The sequence below is a fragment of the Myotis daubentonii genome, chromosome 7 (genome assembly GCF_963259705.1).
Source record: "Myotis daubentonii chromosome 7, mMyoDau2.1, whole genome shotgun sequence".
NCBI classification, from domain to species: domain Eukaryota; kingdom Metazoa; phylum Chordata; class Mammalia; order Chiroptera; family Vespertilionidae; genus Myotis; species Myotis daubentonii.
Genome location: NC_081846.1, coordinates 88,301,303 through 88,319,546, shown reverse-complemented (window position 1 = coordinate 88,319,546; position 18,244 = coordinate 88,301,303). Strand labels below are relative to the sequence as shown.

At 57.5% G+C, this 18,244-nt stretch overlaps 1 protein-coding gene across 1 annotated transcript in view; it reads left to right on the top strand.

The window, feature by feature from the left end:
* Positions 1–460: 460 nt before the first annotated feature.
* The window catches only part of GYPC (glycophorin C (Gerbich blood group)), a 40,967-nt gene continuing 23,183 nt past the window's right edge, over positions 461–18,244 (top strand). Inside the window, exon 1 of the mRNA XM_059704719.1 lies at positions 461–1,061. Coding sequence (XP_059560702.1) covers positions 1,025–1,061 — 37 coding nt within the window. The 5' untranslated portion in view covers positions 461–1,024. The remainder of the gene's footprint in view (positions 1,062–18,244) is intronic.

Genomic DNA, 18,244 nt, shown 5'->3' with positions numbered 1-18,244 from the left:
CAGACAGTCCTCACAATGATGGGGGGGGGGGGCGCTGGACAGGAATCTGCGCTGCACCTCCAGGGGCAGCCTGCTGTGCTCAACAGAATGGTCCTCCCAAGGACACGCACCTCGTGCTGACAGCTGGCACGGTCCCCCGGGGTTGCAGAAGGGAAGGGGGGTTCCCAGCAGTGCGTGGAGGACTGCTGGGTAAACCGCATGGAAATCCCCACCCACAGGGAGGCTCAGACGTCAGAACGGAGAAGTACAGGGTGTCTCCTGGGCTGCGATTTAATACCAAGGTGACATGTGTAAGGCCCCTTCCTTTCTTTGGGGGGGGGGGGAGTGGACGGGGGTCGTAGATCCCAGTTAACCAACCAGTGTGCCAAAATCCAAGGGGAGTGTTCCGTTGTCTAAGTAAAGCGGATTTTCCACAAACTTCCACTCTGACTGGAAGCCCAGACGAAAGTGATGGCCTTTGCCCAGCCATCCTTTTTTCTGAGAATCCTCCCCAAACGTCAGCCGGTGAATTGGGACAGCGCCCCCAACGGGCCAGCCGGCAAGAACGCTCCCGGCCCCAAACCAGGAGGGGCCGCCCTCTGGGGCAGAGCAGCCAGAATTCACCCGCACGTCTGTCCCTACTTGGTCACCGTCCGGACACAGCCCGGCAGGGCCTGGTCACATCTGGGAGAGCTTCCGTCCGCCGGGACCTGCAGCCACAGCCCCTGCATCTGCCCGCTGCGGAGGACACAGAACAGTCAGAGCCCCGGCTCCGGCGCGGGAAAGTTGGCGCGGGGAAGAGTTCAGAAGTGGGCGGGAGTGTGTTTAAAAAAAAAAAGGGTGGAAACCCCACCAGCCAAGTCCGCAGAAAAAATAACTGAAGTCTGCCTATCGGGGCCGGAGCCCCTCCCCGCGGCCCGCGCAGAGGAGCCGACCCAGGGCCGCTTCCTCCGGCTGCGCAGGGTCAGCGCAGGCCCTGCGACCCCGCACCCTCCGCCGGCCCCTGGCCCTGCGCGCCGCGACGGCACCGTCCCGGCCATCGCCGATGAGCAGCCTCAACGCCACTTCGCCCGGCCGCCACGGTGAGTGCCCGCCGCGGGCGGGGTCCGGGGGTCCGGCCAACTCCAGCCCGGGCCGGACAGGGGCGCGGGGACCGAGCCGCGGCCCGGGACAAGAGGTGCCCGCCGGTTCAGGCCGAACCCCGCGCCACCCCAAGGCTCGCGGCGCCGGGTTGCACGGAGTTCCCTGTCCCGCGCCCGCCCGGAGGGACCCTGCCCCCGCCCCCACCCCCACCCTCACCCTGGGGCGGGGGACAGGGGACTCGGAGCTCCCCGACCCTTGCGCGGGCTCTGCGCCCGCCGCTCCACCCTGACGCCCGGCAGTGTGCCTCCCACCCCCACCCCGGCGCGCGGGGTACCGCCTTGAGCCCCGACCTTGGCGCGGGGACCGTGCGCCCCGGGCCTGGAGAGGCCTCCGCACCCCGCATCGCGTCTGCTCGGTTTGTTTCTTTGCGTGCCGGTCGGGATGTATCCGACAGAACTTTCCCCTAAAAGCATAAATAAGTGACCTCCTAGGAGAAGGGGCGGAGGTTAAGCAGCCCAGAAAGAGTCAGAAGCTTCGGCTAGGGCTAGGCCGCCGGGCCGGGACGTGGGGCTCGTTTGGAGAAAACGCCGGGGCAGCCCACCGTCCCGGACCGAGAGATGGCGAGGGGAGCTCGCCTCCACCAGGACTTCAGTGGTTTGTCATTTCCCACGGCCTGAGCCTGTTTCTTTTAGAAACCCGCGCGTTCTGTTGCTGACAGGAAACCATACACCCTGCGACTCACTGGGAGGCTGTTCAGAAACATTTCTGGGCCGTCCCACGCCTCCCCTGGGCTGTGCAATAAAAAACGAAACGTGTATTTAGAAAAAGAACGAACGTGTATTCCTCTTACCCCAACCCTGGCCAAGTCCTTAGAAGCTGTGAAGGAATAAGCATTCTGAGTCTATAATGTAATCATGCCAGGTCATTAATGTGGTAACGATGCAGGTATTGGTGACACCCGCTCCTTTTACGTCTCTAAAACCCCTGTGGTGTGTGGCTAGGTCTGTGTCTGTGTACTGTGGGCCTCTGTTTGCGTGGCTGGCTCAGCTGGGTCCGGGCACACAGAGTGGGGTCACAGTGGGAGCCTGGCTGCTGTATTGGCATCATGTGTGCCACCTAGTAGCCAAGCCACCTTCTTAGCCACAGTTTTATCATCTGCAAAATGGGAATATAGAATATTCCTCATTGGGCTGTGAGAATTCAGTGCGTGTCAGTGGCTCAGCACAGAGATGGAGGCAAACAGTGTAAGATGAAGTCAGGCATCTTTGTTCGCTTTGAGACAGTGGATCTGTTCGTTCATGTGTGTCTTAGAGTGTGTGTGCGTCAAGAAAGACACTGCTGAGCTCATGGGAGGGGGGTAGGATTGAGGGACAGAACCACTGTAATCATCCCAGTCAGGTGCTGAGGAAGTGCAGGCCCGCGGACAGGCCCTGTCGGCAGAGGCCAGGCTGGCCTGCCCCATAGCTCAGCCCGCCCCTCCCCCAGCAGTGCTCTGGAATTCAAGTTTCAGACCTTGACCAATGGCTGCAAACACCGCCCTTCTGGGACGATGGGGATGCAGCCCCTACTTGCACACCATTCCAGATTTCCCTCAGGACGGGATTGCTGGCAGGCTCTCGGCTGTGGGGGAACCCTGCGGCCCTAGCTCTTGCTGCTAACTCAGGCAGGATGTCTCGGTTTACATCACTGTTCCTCAGAACCTGAGGTTAGAATGGAGAGGACCGCTACCCCCCTCGCGCCCCCCCCCACACACACCCCTCTCCCGCCCAGGCCATGCCTGCCCTACCCAGCTGGGCTCCCAGCCGCTCAAAGGCCACAGTTATTGCAAATGAGTTATGTGCAGAAATCCGTTGCCTTGCCCTTGGATGAAAGAGGCCAGCGTGCTTGTAAGGAGATGGCCAGGTTTGGCAGCCTGTGTAAAATGTGCTGCCTCAGTCGGAGCAGAAAGGATCGCATCTAGAGCCAAATGGAATTCCACCTCAGCCATTGCTCTACCCCTGCAGACACGGGTGGAGTAGGGAGTCACGTGGCAGGGGCACAGCCAGCACCTGGGCCTTTCCAAGGGTGCCATGTCTGGGCAGTTATCTGGGGGCTTGCCGCGGACCCGGGTTTGCAGTGGGAGCGCATCAGCCCATCTACAATGAGCAGGAAGAGGCCTCTTACCAGGCAAGCGGGGAAGGTTGGCAAATCAAGTCTCTTTGCCTCTTTGGGAGGCAAACGCCATTCTGAGGCCCCCACCGAAATACCTTCTAGAAACTGAGCAAACACTGTGGGCCAGCAAGCACAAGCTAAAAGCTAAACAAACAAACCTGAACAATGAATGAAGAGCGCATGCTGGAGGAGGACACCTGCTGCCCACCTCGGGGGCAGCCACTTTATTGCTTTGTCAGGAGCCTCCTAGGAGCACTGCACGCGCACTAGTCTACAATTACTTTTCACTCTACAGAAGGAAACTTATCTATGTGCTCTGCCTCATCTTGGTTTTTTTCTTAAGAATAGGTGTTAAAGATTACACCAGATCCTCCTCAAATGCACATTGGGGTTGTGTACAGTCTGATTGACTTTTTTCTAACCAGACACAGTTCTGCCACTCTACTTGTAAGTGAGTTGTACATGCATGTGTTTGCATACTTTCAGGATAAATTCCCCCAGAATTTAACTTCTGGGACAAAGACTGTGTGGCTTTAAAATGTTAATAGATGCTGAAATTGCCCTCCAAAAGATCACGTGATTACAAACACCACCAGTAGCCAATGAAAGGTGCCCTGACAGGTGAGGCTGGGCAGGGTTTTGTGCCCCTAGAGGACAGTATATTTCTTTTTCAGGGAAAGCACCTCTTTATGGCCTTGGCCTTGGCCTGTCAGGTTCCCGCCCCCATGGGAAATGCCCCCACGAGTTAATGACGTGTCCTCCCTCCCATGGGGAGCTGACAGTAGAGCAGGGGCCCGGGTCCCACACATGCTGTGGAGTCACCTGGGTTGGCCCCGCCTCCAGCCCTCACTGGCTTTGGGGAGGTCCAAAATGCCTCTGAGCCTCGGTTTCCTCGTCTGTACATGGGAGTAATAACAGCCTCTTCACAGGAGCCACGTGGTGGGCCGGGGATAAAGCCTGGCTCCATGCCCGGGAGCAGCGGTATCTGTGGCTGTTGTTGGCTGACGTTATCAGCGCCAGCCCTGCCTGCAGGTGCTGGTAATCTCCATCTGGCTGCGACGCTGCTGTTTTGTTTTTGATAATGTAACAACGACAACAGCGGCACCTACATGCCAAGTCCTGTGGCGGGCCTGGCCCGGGTCACCCCCATAGCCTGGTCTCACCGGCCCGGCCTTTTCTTACCTGTTTCTCTCGAGGCTCAGGGGGAAGGGTTCCCAAGAACGGAGGCCTCGGCCAGGCTGGGGACACCAGAGCTACAGATGCCAACCCGAGGGGGGCATGTGGGGACACGTGGGCCTGCTGTCCCTGTCCCTGCTGCCCTCCCCCCGGCGAGCTGTGCCTGGGGCATCACTGCTTAGCTTTGCACCCAGGGAGACTCTGTGTGGCACAGGCACTCAGGGCCTGCCAGACAGCCATGGCTCTTCATCCAGGCCTGTGGTCCCGCCTCGGCTCACCACTGCCCACCAGGCTCCCTGTCCTGTGGTCAGGCCTGATCCGCACGGGGCCAGCTGCTCTCCACCCTGCCTTGCGCAGCCAGCTCAGGCTTCCCCGGAGCCTCCTCCATGGCCCTCCTCGTGTCCAGGCCACCTGCCTCCAGAGCTGCATCCTCACAACTGCCCGCTTCAGCCCCACCCCATTCTCTGGGCACCTCCCCCACCCCGCCCGCACACACAGGCACCGCCTGCCTGGCCCGCAGCTGCTTGTCGCTTTAGGCCTGGTTAACGCACTCCCACCTCCCTTGCCCTCCCCACACCAGAAAATCCCCACCAGGGCCCTGGGGACACTTGTCAACCCCAACAGACCCCTGGGCCTGCCCGCCTCACAGAATTCTGACCTCCCCAGGGTCCCCATGACTCATCTGCCGCCGAGTGGGCCTGGCACAGGCTGGTGCTCAGAGAGTGACGTGGAAGTGAATGGAGTGTCCGTTCCACATGTCAAGGTGCCTTTTAGAACCAGACACTTGATAGCTCCTAGTCCAGGTCTCAGCATATCTAGGGAGTTAATGAAAAATAAATTGAGATGCACAGAAAGTCAAACCAGAACAGATTCTACAACATGCAGACGGGCCCCGGCGGGCCCCGCCTGAGCATTCAGTCACAAAGGGCCGCCCTCAGAGGGCCACACTCACTAGGTTAATGCTCTGTTGTCCCCGTCTTGAAATTCTTACGTTTGGAAAGGGGTCCCACGTTTTCATTTTGCACGGGGCCCCAGAAATTCTAGCTAGTTTCCTCGGGTAAACAGATAACCATTTCTGCCCCAGGGTGTGCGCGAGGACTGAAGGGGCCGTCCTGGGTCAAGGCCCCAGCACGGTGCCTGATAGCTTCCTCACTGGACTCACTGCGCCTCGAGGGCACCGGAATGAGTGCTGGCGCCCTCCCACCGCCACTTCCTTGTTCCCAGGCCTTCCCTCTGGCAGCCCATTTGAACCCAGAGAGTAGCACCCAGCCACAGGATGGCACAGGCTGCCCAGGCCCCGAGCCGGGGCCAGGCCTCGGCCCCACAGGGGAGGCGCCCTGCAATGGCTGTGGGGAGCTGCTGCCCCTGAGCCGTGAGAGCTGCCACAACCCGCTGCCCCTCATGTTTCTATAAATGCAGGGGTGCAGTGAGTGCAGAGCAGCCCAGAGAGCGCACGAGGCCCAGCGCTCAGTCTCCTTTACGTGATACCAGGGCCGGGCCCTCCGTGCTCCCCACCTCACCTGAGCACCAGCCCCGTCTAAAGGGGCCTCACTGTCTCATTCTCCACAGGGAAGAGAAGATGCTTTAAAGACACTGAATGAATGAATGACAGTTCCAACCCATGTAGACAAAGCCTGATCCACACAGAGAGCCATGCGGGTCCTGGATTCACCTGAATCCCCTCCTGATCAGGGAAGGACTCCACCACTCAGTGGCCTGTGTGATGAGAGCTCCCTTGGTTCAGCCCAGGGCCTTTCCATCCAGGAGCCCTGTCCCTGCACACGGGAGCCTTTCCATCCAGGGCCCTGTCCCTGCACACAGGAGCCGCCCCTTCCATGGGCCCTGTCCCTGCACACGGGAGCCTTTCCATCCAGGGCCCTGTCCCTGCACACGGGAGCCGCCCCTTCCATGGGCCCTGTCCATGCACACGGGAGCCGCCCCTTCCATGGGCCTTGTCCATGCACACGGGAGCCGCCCCTTCCATGGGCCCTGTCCATGCACACGGGAGCCGCCCCTTCCATGGGCCCTGTCCCTGCACACGGGAGCCGCCCCATCCATGGGCCCTGTCCCTGCACACGGGAGCCTCCCTGTCCATGGGCCCTGTCCCTGCACACGGGAGCCGCCCCATCCATGGGCCCTGTCCCTGCACACGGGAGCCACCCCGTCCATGGGCCCTGTCCCTGCACACGGGAGCCTTTCCATCCAAGGGCCCTGTCCCTGCACACGGGAGCCACCCCGTCCATGGGGCCTGTCCCTGCACATGGGAGCCGCCCCGTCCACCGCCCGCAGGCGTGCCACCTCCTGTCTCTCCCATAGTCGTGCTTTCCTTTCCCTTGGGGCTGCCATTGACGGTTCCCAGGGGGACTCTCAGGACCCTTCATTGCGGGACCTCTCCCAGCAGAGCTTCCTCTCCCCTCCCAGCCGCTCCTGCCTGAGCTCCTGTGGCGGCCGGGCTGCCTGTGACCGGGTTCTGGGACTGCCTGTCATTTGAATCGTCACCCTTTAAGTTCCCATTTTAGTGAAATAATTTTAGTTGTGGCTGGAAACCTGGAGTAGTCCATTTTTAATTTCACAATCTCTGTTCCCCCTTTTCTACAAATTCTATAAATTATCTGACCCACTCTCCTCTGATGGTGACTCTCTGACTCAAAGCTCCATTTCGAGTAAGTTATCTCATTTCACCCTGAGCAGCCCCGCGGGAGGTATTCTTCTCTCCATTTTGCACGTGATGACACTGGAACTGAAGCGACGGCAGGTGATGTGGTTGCTGGGAGCCAAGGCCGGTGACCCGGGAGCGGCTCACAGAGGCAGGTTTCCAGGGGAGGGCGCAGCCCGCTCCACCCGCACACCGGGCGCCTTGCTTAGGGCCACACCGGGCGCTTGCTTAGGGCTGATGTTGCTGTTGGAGACCCACAAAAATATGTGTTCCCTTTAAACTCAAATAGGAAAAAATGAACTTTTAGGACTAAGCGTTACAGTTTTTATACCAATGCCACTATAAAAATCAATCAACACTAATAAAAGAGAAAAATGGTAATTGGCGTACGAGCTACCCTTTTCATTGGCTAATCAGGGCTATATGCAAATTAACTGCCAACTATGATTGGCAGTTAACTGCCAACTAAGATTGGCAGTTAACTGCCAACAAGATGGCGGTTAATTTGCATATGTAGGCACAATGCAGGGAGGCGAAAGGGAAAGAGGGAAGAAGCCCCCTGCCACTGACAGTGATCGGAAACCCAGGGGGGAGCTAAGAGCTGGGGGTCAGGGCAAAGGGGGCCATGGGGCCGCCTTTGCCCTGCCCCCCAGCCATGATCGGAGAATCAGGCGCCTTTTCCGCCCTGGCCAGTGATAGCAGGAAGTAGGGGTGGAGCCAGCGATGGGAGCTGGGCACGGTCGAAGCTGGCAGTCCCGGGAGCTAGGGGTCCCTTGCCTGGGCCTAAAGCGGAGCCCACGATCGCGGGGCTGCTGCAGCTGTGGGTCCCCACTGCCCGGGCCGGACGCCTAGGCCAGAGGCATCAGGCCTGGGCAAGGGGCCGATCCTGCGATTGGAGGGTGATGGGGGTCAGCGCCTGAGGGCTCCCAGTATGTGAGAGGGGGCAGGCTGGGCTGAGGGACACTCCCCCCCACACACACCCAGTGCACGAATTTCGTGCACCGGGCCCCTAGTTTTTAATAATTGGGGAGAGAAGGGACTGTGAAGGCAAAGCACCCAGGCTGACGAAGGTCACACCTGCGGCCCATCAAGGCCTAAGAGTGGATGCCTGTTGGCCCCCAGACTGTCGCTCTCCCACTGGACCCTGCCCTGCTCCCCTGGCTCGGGCTCCGCTGCCTCCGCAGGGCTGCCCCTCCTCCAGCCCTCACGCTCCTTCCCGGGCAGTCCTGCCCAGTGCGGTGCGACCCCCGGGCTGGCCACATGTGGTGGCTGCTCTTGCTCCTGCCTCTCCTGCCCTAGAAAGAGTCACGGAGTCAAAAGTAAATGCTCGAGGACACCCAGGACTCTCTCTGCCTCTGCCTCTGTCCCTATCTCTACCTCCGTTTCTCCCTCTGTCTTTATCTCTGTCTCTTCCTTTCTCTTACTCTCTTGGCTTTTTAAGGTAGGAAATTGGGCTGCTCATCAATTAAAAGTTTAAAAACAAGCTTTCTTTGCCCGGTGTCATTACTGGGGAAGCCGCTCATGTCCCTGTAGAAAGATGCACATGAGACAGGGGGAAGGATGAAGGGAGGTTCTTTCCAGAGCAAGGTGATTTCAGGTACCCAGGGGACCCCCAGATGAGGGCGTGGGGACCATTCAGAGGGAGGCCTGGGCAGAGAGAGCGATGGGACCTTCGTGGAAAGAGGCCCCACAGAGGGCGCCCAGGGAGCCGGGCAGAGCCTGCTGGAGCTGCGCCGGTCACTCTGGATTGGGGGCAGGGGCCGCGGTGTGGTCTTAGCCCAGGGGCCAAGGGCAGGCTGGTGAGTAGCGTTGGGCTACTCCACACCCTCTGGGATACACAAGCACAGGGATGCGATCCTGTTCATGCCAGTTGGCAATATTGACACCGACGTTCAACGAGGTTGTTTCCCCAGGGCCTTCCTGGGCATCCTGGCACTGCCCAGCCTTGAGCCAGACATGTCCCTCCACCTCCGGGACATGGCAGCTCCGTGACGGAGGGGCTTGCCATGACCCCGTCCCTCTGCTCAGCTCCCTGCAGCCCTGAGGTCACTCTCCTGGCCTCAGAAGAAACAACCTTCCTTTGTTCACCCGCCTCTGCCACTTGTGCTGGCTCTGCTCTCTGCCAGCCCCCACCTGTTGGCCTGGCAGCTGCTATTGAAATGCTCAGAGAGGCACCGGGGGCCGCTGTGCCTACGGGTCCTGCCAGCTGAGGCCACCCCCACGCAGGTCCTCTCCGCTGGGCAGGTGGTGGGTAACTGCCCCAGGGTCACCACAGGGGCACTGGGAGAGAATAATGCCCCACAGTCTGGGGCCGCCTCCACAGAGCCACCCGGGCTGGAAGCTCTGTTGTAGAGCTCTCCCAGGCGGGGGCTGGGACTGCAGGCGCGTTACACTTCGCTGGCACTGTCAAGTCGGTTTCCTGCCTTCATTCAAGAGCCGCCCCCCTCTGACAGGGACATACAGTGAAGCTCAGAAAAGCAACTTGACATGTGAGACTCACACAGGCAGGCGTAGGAGGTGGGCAAGACTGGGACGAGGTCTCTGGTAACCTTGGGTGCACTGTTGGTGCCGCAGAAACTTGGTCACCAGGGTTTTAGTGGGGCTCAGGAGGGAGTGATGCTGAGGATGCTGGGACTGCATGTCACTAAAGAGAAGAAACTGTGACATTAACCCTATGTTACCCGTACCTCTCTGCCCTACACACACCCACACACGTGCACAGGCACTCACACATACAGGCACATATACAGGCATGGACACATACACACATGCACACAGGCACTCACACATCCACACATGTGCACATGCATATAGGCATGGGCACATACAGGCACTCACACATACACACATGCACACACATACAGGCATGGGCACATACAGGCACACATACACACATGTGTGCACACATACACACATGGACACATACGTGTGCACAGGCATACGCACACATGCACACACATGGGAACACACACCCATACGCCCCTTACCACTTCCGTGCATTTCTCAGTGACAGACTGTGAGCCGAGATTCAAGGCAGAGCAGTGCTCTCTTGGAGTCTAGTTTGGCCTGGAGCACAGCAGGCAGGGCTATGGGGCCTACTGACCCACCGCTACCCCCAGAGGTAACGGAAGCAATGGAGGAACTGCTGCCTACAGCGTCGCTGGCCTTAGGTATGCTTTTCAACGTTTCTCTCACCATCATTTCCCAGGCACCAGCCCACCTCTTCACCTCAGTCTGGGATGTCCGCAGTGTGCCCGGCTGTCGGCGTTGCGTTCTCAAAGCCCCTCTGTCTGGTCTCACCTGAGCCAGACCCCTCAGCCGCGTGGCAGACAGGGGCATGCTCACAGGTTGGGGGGTTCAGTGAGCTAGTTTGGGTTATTTTAGGTGGGGCCCAGCATTGCCTCTCCCTTGCATTCCCTCCTTGAACCCACCCCAAGTCTATTCACGAAGACGGCGATCTATTAACGAGGCTGTTAATAAGTCGGCTTTCCCTCTGGCAGGGAGCCTTGCAGCGCACTCGGGTTCCAGGAGTTAAATTCTGGGGCACTTTCCAGATTTGACCCTACACAGCCCTCTTCACTCCCAGCCTATCACATGACAGGGGTCCTTTCATAAGCCCCAAGTTTTCAGTGACCCCTTGGGTAGCAGGTGACACAAGCCAGGAGCCTGCAGCTCTCCGTCCACTTCTGGGGCACGCAGTGCAGAGGGCCGCCTTCGACCCCACATCCAGGCTGGTGCCCTTTGAGTGTAATCCAGTGAGCACCTCCTGTGAGCAAGGGCTGCATAGGAGACAGGGGGACACAGACTGTGCCTTCACAGGGTCTCCAGCCTCCTGGGGGTGGGAGCAAAACCAAGAACATCGGAGGCAAAGTGGTGCAAACACCATTCTCAGCCACTTGGTCCTCCAGGCCAGTGGCCACACCTGGCTCATTCGTCCCCTCGGGAATGAAGGGACCTATAGAAGAACGGCTTCCCTCCTGGGGTCCCCACTCCACAAGAATGGTGTCACAGCTACAGATTTCCACGGCAGTTATTTTAATCAGAAATGATGTTGCTACAAAATAAATTCCTGGATAAAGACTGAAAATATAGGCGACAGAAGCCCCTCTGACGCTTGTTGTGTGGGAGTGAGCAGCCTGGTGCCCGCAGTCACCTCTGGACACTGAGGGTTTCAAGGCACCATGTTTGCAAGCTCCTGCCGGCACCTTCTGGAACGGTTGCCTGAGGCCCTGTCGCTCGGTTCTGCTGCCCAAGATAGTGCTCTGGGGCTTGGATCTCAAGGACCCTTCATACTGGACATTTCCATCCTGTGGCGCCATCGAGCACTCTCATTGGGTGAAGTGTGTGCCGTAGCCAGATCACGATGTGCCCCCCACTGTCAACCTTGACCAGTTAATCCCATGAGAAAAACTCTTACCAAACTTCGGGAACCCTATGGCCCCAGGAAGCTGAAAAGTTGGAAAGGAAACTGGATGGAAGATTTTATTATGAAACCATCTCCCCACAAATGCTTACTATCCACCATATACCTCCCTGGTCCGTCAGTAGAAACACGGAGTGTTACAGCGTGTCCCCTGTCCTCTGTCCTGGGGATAGGGGATAGGGGAGGAGACCTCGGACCACGGACCCTTGCCCTCGAAGCATCGCTGGGTTCTTGGGCACCGAGGCGCACACCATGGCAGGGATCAAAAGCATCCAGTCCTCCTAGTGGGAAATTTCCTGTCGAATGATTTCAGCTTCCAGATTGAAATGCCTGAGTCTTGTGATTGTTCACTGAAAGAGCTAAAGAGAGATCCCCGTGTTTAAAGAACAAGTTCAGATAATGTGACCCCCAACTGTAAGCCGAGACCTAATGCTGGCTGACACTGATGGGCCATCTGAAGTGTGGTGGGTTTCTCCTCAGCCAGATGGAGTTTTATCTTGTTGAGCTGAGAGTCTGCGCTGAAGAAGCAGACAGTGGCCAGGGCTGCTGTGGAGAATGCCCTAACCCCAGGGAATGACTAAGTAGGGCAAGTGGCAAGGATGTAAAAATAGGACGAACTGTGGGCATGCACGGGCGCCCGCTCTGGACGGGGCTGGGCTGCCTGTCATAGGTGCCAGGAAATGTGAGCTGGGCTGTCCCTGGACGCCAGCCATCCCCGTCCCTGTCCCTGTCCCTGTGAGCTGGGTCTGCAGGCCACACCTCTGCCTCAGGACTCAGGATTTGGTTGTGAATGGCAGGGCTGTGACTTGAGCCCAAGTGGTCCAACCCTTGGCCATCTCTTAGCCCCTGCCCACCCCTCTTTCACGTGGGCAGGAAATGGGGAGTTCAATGTGGAGCAGTTTCCTTTCACAGGAGGAGTGAGAGAACATTGTCTCCATGGGCGTTTTAACTCCTTCCATTCACACCAGGCTTTGGTGATCACCCCCAGGCCATTGCCTATTAAGAATAGTGGAGCTTCTGAAAGACCTTCTAGAATAGTGGTTCTCAACCTTCCTAATGCCACGACCCTTTAATACAGTTCTTCATGTTGTGGTGACCCCCAACCATAAAATTATTTTCGTTGCTACTTCATAACTGTAATTTTGCTACTGTTATGAATCGTCATGTAAATATCTGATATGCAGGATGTATTTTCATTGTTATAAATTGAACATAATTAAAGCATAGTGATTCATCACAAAAACAATATGTAATTATATATGTGTTTTTCCAATGGTCTTGGACGATCCACAGGTTGAGAACCGCTGTTCTAGAACATGTTATTTTAAAGCAACTCATTTGTGTGAAAAGGTGTTGGTCGCTCACTGAGAAAACAAACGATGCTGAGAAAGTCCAAGCCCATCTTTAAGACATTGCGGTCCAAGGCAGATGAGATCCATGGTTTCCTTCGGAGTCCAGGGGCCCTTGAGGCTGCTCCCCGCTCAGGGCGCTCCTGGGCGACTCGTTTCCTCACCTCTTCACTGCCTCTCCCCGCTGTTTCCAGGACTTTCCCTTCTGAGGTCCCATGGTTATCTGAGTTCCTTGGCCTTAGTTCGTGGTGTGTTTACTGAGCCAACAGCCTCCAGCGGCCTCTGTACTGCTGCAAAACGCTGCCCAGATCCCCTCCAGCCTCCCTGGGCCAGACCCAGGCTGTGGCCACTTGGATTGGCCACTTGTCTTCTTATGGTACTTGATGACCTGGAGCTCTGGATTTCCTGGGCAGTCCCTCTGTGACAGGGCCACACCCATCGTGGGGTTGCCTGGAGAAGTCCCAGGGGCTGGGGCCACAGCCCTCACCTGCAGAGATGGCCTGGACCCTGCATAGGCTTTAGGCCAGAGACAGACTCAGCAGGCCACCTTGCCAGCTGCTGTCAGCTCCAGCACTAACCAGTGAGGGTGGCGTCGGGATAGTGACCACCCACATTGGCCTCTGTGACCCTGGGGTCCTACAGCCTCCTGGGGGTTCAGGCTGCAGTGGGCCCAGGTGCAGCTGACCTCTAACCCATACCAGGTGGGCACGGACCTGGACAGTGTCCTGTGTTCTAATGTCACGTGGGTTGAAAGTGCAGGTTTCGAGTATGACAGACATGTGTTCAAGGTGCACATAAGCCACTCGGTCCCTGAGCTTCCGGCCCTTAAATGCAAAGGTAGGTGAAGGCCCAGGCCTCGCTGGGGAAGCACTCAGCAAATGTTAGCCTGAGAAAAAAGACACATGGGGGCCTGCAACACAGGCCAAATTCAGCCTACAACCTCCTTTTATAAATAAAGTTTTATTGGACACAGTTGCACCCATTGTTTATGGGTCTATGACCGCTTTCATGTAAGAAAGGAAGAGTTGTCACAAAGAACTTATGTCCCACAATGCCTAAACTATTTACTATGTGGCCTTTATGAAAAGCATTTGCTGACTCCCTAGCCAAGTTGTTCAGTGGCAGCGGTTCTCAACCTGTGGGTCACGAACAATGAAAATATGTCCTGCATATCAGATATTTACATTACAATTCATAACAGTAGCAAAATTACAGTTATGAAGTAGCAACAAAAATAATTTTATGGTTCCACAACATGAGGAACTGTATTAAAGGGTCGAGGCATTAGGAAGGTTAAGAACCACTGGTTAAAGTGATGGCCTGCAGACCGTAGGTCGCAGATTTGATTCCGGTCAAGGGCATGTACCTCAGTAGCAGGCTCAATCCCCGATCCTAGGTTGGAGCACGCACAGGAGGCAACCAATCGATGTGTCTCTCTCACATCAATGTTTCTCTCTGCCTCTCCCTCTCCCTTCCACTCTCCCTAAAAATCAATGGAAAAAATAACCTCCGGTGAGGATTAACAACAAAAAAGTTTGCCAACTTCTGACTTAAGCCAACAGGAGAATTCTCATGGTTCCACTTCTAGGCCTGAGCCCACTGGCCCCATTGCACCTCTCTTTGGGGACACCATGGCTTCACCGATGGACAAGAAGCCATGGAAAAGGCCCACAGCCAAGGTCAGGGACCCGGCAGCAGGCAGGGAGGCCCACTTGGGTCCGGCTGGGCCTGGGTGATGTGCCTTGACTCCCATGACTCGATCTTCCCGGGCGGCCAAAGGGGTGGGTCCTCCTTGTAGCCTCTCTCTTGCCCTCCTGTTACTCCCTCTGTAACACAGGCGCATGGGGCTCCACTGCTGACCAGGAGAGAGCCCTCACCTCAGCCAGCACTTGTAGGACAGGCTCTCCCTGGCCTTCAGCTAGAGAGCCAGCCCGCTCGCCGAGCCTTCAAAGAGCCAGGCCTCTCACCCAGGATCCAGGCAAGGGATATCCCACCCCACGTGGCACTGTCAGGCCAGGGCACTGCACTAACCACTGGGCCCTCCCCCTCTTCTCGGGTTTGGAGATGGAGACTCACAGGGAGCAGTGTGGCCGATTTGACCAGTTACAAAATGGTGGGCCCTGAGTTCGACCCTGCATCTGTGCCCTGGCCTTGGCCTCTGCCCCTGGCACCAGCAAGCTTGTGGCCCCGGAGTCATGGTCCATGCACACCTATTGAGCACCAACTGCGTGTCAGCCCTGGTTGAGGTCCCGAAGGGGAGCTCACATTCTGGTGGGATGGACAGGTGGACACGAGATACGTGGGTATAAGGCGCAGCTGTCAGGTGGTGCTAATCAAGTGAGGGAGACAGAGAGGGCCACGGGGTGCGAGGGGTCCCATTTACAGAGCACGGCCACAGAAGTCTCCGTTCGGGGAGGTGATGTTTTAGAAAAACCTAAAGAAACACAGGGCTGTCTGAGAGAAGCCAGGGGAGGCAGAGAGCACAGCAAGTGCCCAGGCCCGAGCCAGGAAGAGGCCTGGCCGGATCAGGAACAGCCAAGAGCCGTGCGGCTGGGGGAGAAGGGTGGGAAGTGGAAACTAGGAGGTGAAGTCAGACAAGTGAGGTGGCAGGGAGCCCGTTCACCTGTTGGAGCTGCTGGGATTCCATCCTCCTCCTGCATGTGGGTCCTCCACGCCCCTGCTCATGACCTGTAGGAGGCTCTGACCCTGAGAGAGGAGCCCTCAGCATCTCAGCTAATCTCTAGCAAAGGGGTGCGAGCTGGGCCAGCATGCCTTGTGGTGGGAGCAGAGGGGGAAGGAAGAGATGGTGGAGGATTCCTGAGGAGCACCTGAGCGATGCCTTAGTTGTGGGTATGGACACACACACACACACACACACACACACACACACACACACACACGGAGGCGCCCTTAGAGAGCCAGCCTTCAGTCTCAGCTCAGCTGTGCCCTTCAGGCCCACGTGGGGGTCCCCACATGCTGGGGGCGGGGGGGCATGGGTGCCTGCCCTGAGCCCTGGCTGAGGACAGCCCTTTGCCTCACAGGCAGCCACCCGGCTTGACTGTGTCCGAGTGCAAGGGCGTTGTATTTCTTCCCTCCCCTTCGTTCCGCGGATGGAAATGCTTTCCCGCAGGCCTGCCTCTGATAAGGCCCAGGAGTGACGAGGGCAGAGCTAAACCTCTTATCAGGCAGCTGCAGGGGACTCGGGCCGCGCTGGCAGGTCGGGTGCTGATAAGGTGGCCCTGGGCCCGGCCACTCACAGCTGATTTCTGAGGCCCGCACCTGGAGCCCAGCCCTCAGAATAGGGCCCACGAGGCAGGGAGCTTTCCTGCCTTGGACACCAAGGCAAGCTTCTGGTGGCCACAGGCAGTAGGACTGTGGGAGCCACTGGGGACAAGGGTTTGGCAAGGAGGGTGATGGGGCAGCGGTCTCTACAGGGGCCTTCGGGCGGGGAGCAGGCGGGGGAGCTGAGCCTCCCATGGTGCATCAGGACTCTGAGTGGGATCTGGACCCGCTCAGGTTCCCTGGGAGGCACCCGCTGCGTTCTATGGGCAGGACACTGCGACTTAGAAGGGCTTCTGATGTGTGACCAGGTTTGAAGCCAGGTTTGCTGGCCCCTTGGCTGCCTTCCTCCCTCCTGGGAGCTCTGATTGGAAGGAGAGTAAAGAACTGGTCCCCCAACCTCCACCCCGCACGTCACGCACACCCTATTTAAAGGCAGAAATCCTACCTTCAAAAGTTAGCTCCTCCTCCTTTAGGCTTGGGTCACTGTAAGCTTCCTACCCTTAGGGTAGGACAGACTGGGTTAGCGGGCTGTTTTTGAGCCTAGTTATCCAATTTGTAAAATGGGCCTCTCTGGCCTTAGTTATGTAATCTGTAAAATGGGCTGTTCATCCCAGCTTCACAGAGCTGTGCCCAGTGCACCCCGGAAACCACAGGTGGAGGGCACATCACCGCTGGCCACCAGGACGCCATCACCAGCTCAGCCTCACCCTGGGTGGCAGGGCAGGGCTGGGCCGCAGTGGGCAGCAGCGGGCCCTTGGTTTCAGGTGTGGGTTTGTCCTCACTCTGTCCTTCGCAAGGGATGCTGTCTCCGAGCCTGAATCTTCTCCTGTGTAAAGAGGGGTGGACATACCTGCTGGCAGGGCTGCCTGGGACTTCAGCTGATGAGAGGCACCGCAGACCGTGTTGTCCCACGGGAGCCGGTGTTGTGAGAAGCATCATCAGTGTGATAAGGTGCAGGGACGCCCCAGCGTGGAGCAGACCCATGAAAAGCAGTCAGCATGAGCCCAGCGACACCTGGCTGCCCTCCCCCCGGGCTCTTGTGCATACAGATGCATACAGCGGCCACGGGCCGCCAGCCACAACCTTCCCACAGGGCAGGGCCGCAGGGCACCCTGCCAGTGGCTGGAACCTTTCCTGGAAGGTGCTGCCACCCAGAGGTGACCACAGGATGGTGCCGGGGAGGGCCCAGAACTTGCGGGAAAAGCTGGCGGCATGCCAGGGTGTATCTCCTACTCAAACCCCCAACAGCATCCTGCAGGTGGTCTGCCCTGAGATGGAGACTGATCTCCAGGCCTGGGGTTGCAACTGAAATATCAAGAAATGTGACTCTCCCAGGCACCAAGGCTGGCAAATGCGGAAGCCAGAGAAAGGGCCGACTGAGGGCGGGCAAGAGACCAGCCAGGGGCTGCTCAGGTGAGCTGGCGCCTGGGGAAGGTAGACGGACGGGGCTTCTTACATCCCTTCCCTGAAATCAGTAAGTGCCTCGCTGAGTCATTAGAGTCACGGGAGTAGCGCATGTAACACACTCTGCAGTGTGGGAGGTAAGCCCCGGAGGTGGTTTTGACCACCTAACACAGTGATGGCGAACCTATGACACGTGTGTCAGAGGTGACACGCGAACTCATTTTTTTGGTTGATTTTTCTTTGTTAAATGGCATTTAAATATATAAAATAAATATCAAAAATATAAGTCTTTGTTTTACTATGGTTGCAAATATCAAAAAATTTCTATATGTGACACAGCACTAGAGTTAAGTTAGGGTTTTTCAAAATGCTGACACACCGAGCTCAAAAGGTTCGCCATCACTGACCTAGCACCTAGTAGGTGCTCAGGTGCATTGGTCTAGCGATGACTGCAGGTGTCTGGATGACTTCTCTGCTGCATTTTACTGAACTGAGGGAGCTTTCACTCAGTAAGCTTTTGATGACTACCTACTATGTGCCAGCCACACTGCAAAATGCTGGGACATCGGGAGAAAGACGCCCCTGCCTTTCCCGCAATGACAGGAGTCCGCTCTGACATGTTTGATGAGTCTGTCTCAGTGACAGGAGGTCACTCCTCCTGGAAGGGCAGAACAAACACCCCCTGTGAGTGGAGCTGGGCCCGTGTGGGTTGATGTGTGTGCATCCACCAGACAGGCCAGG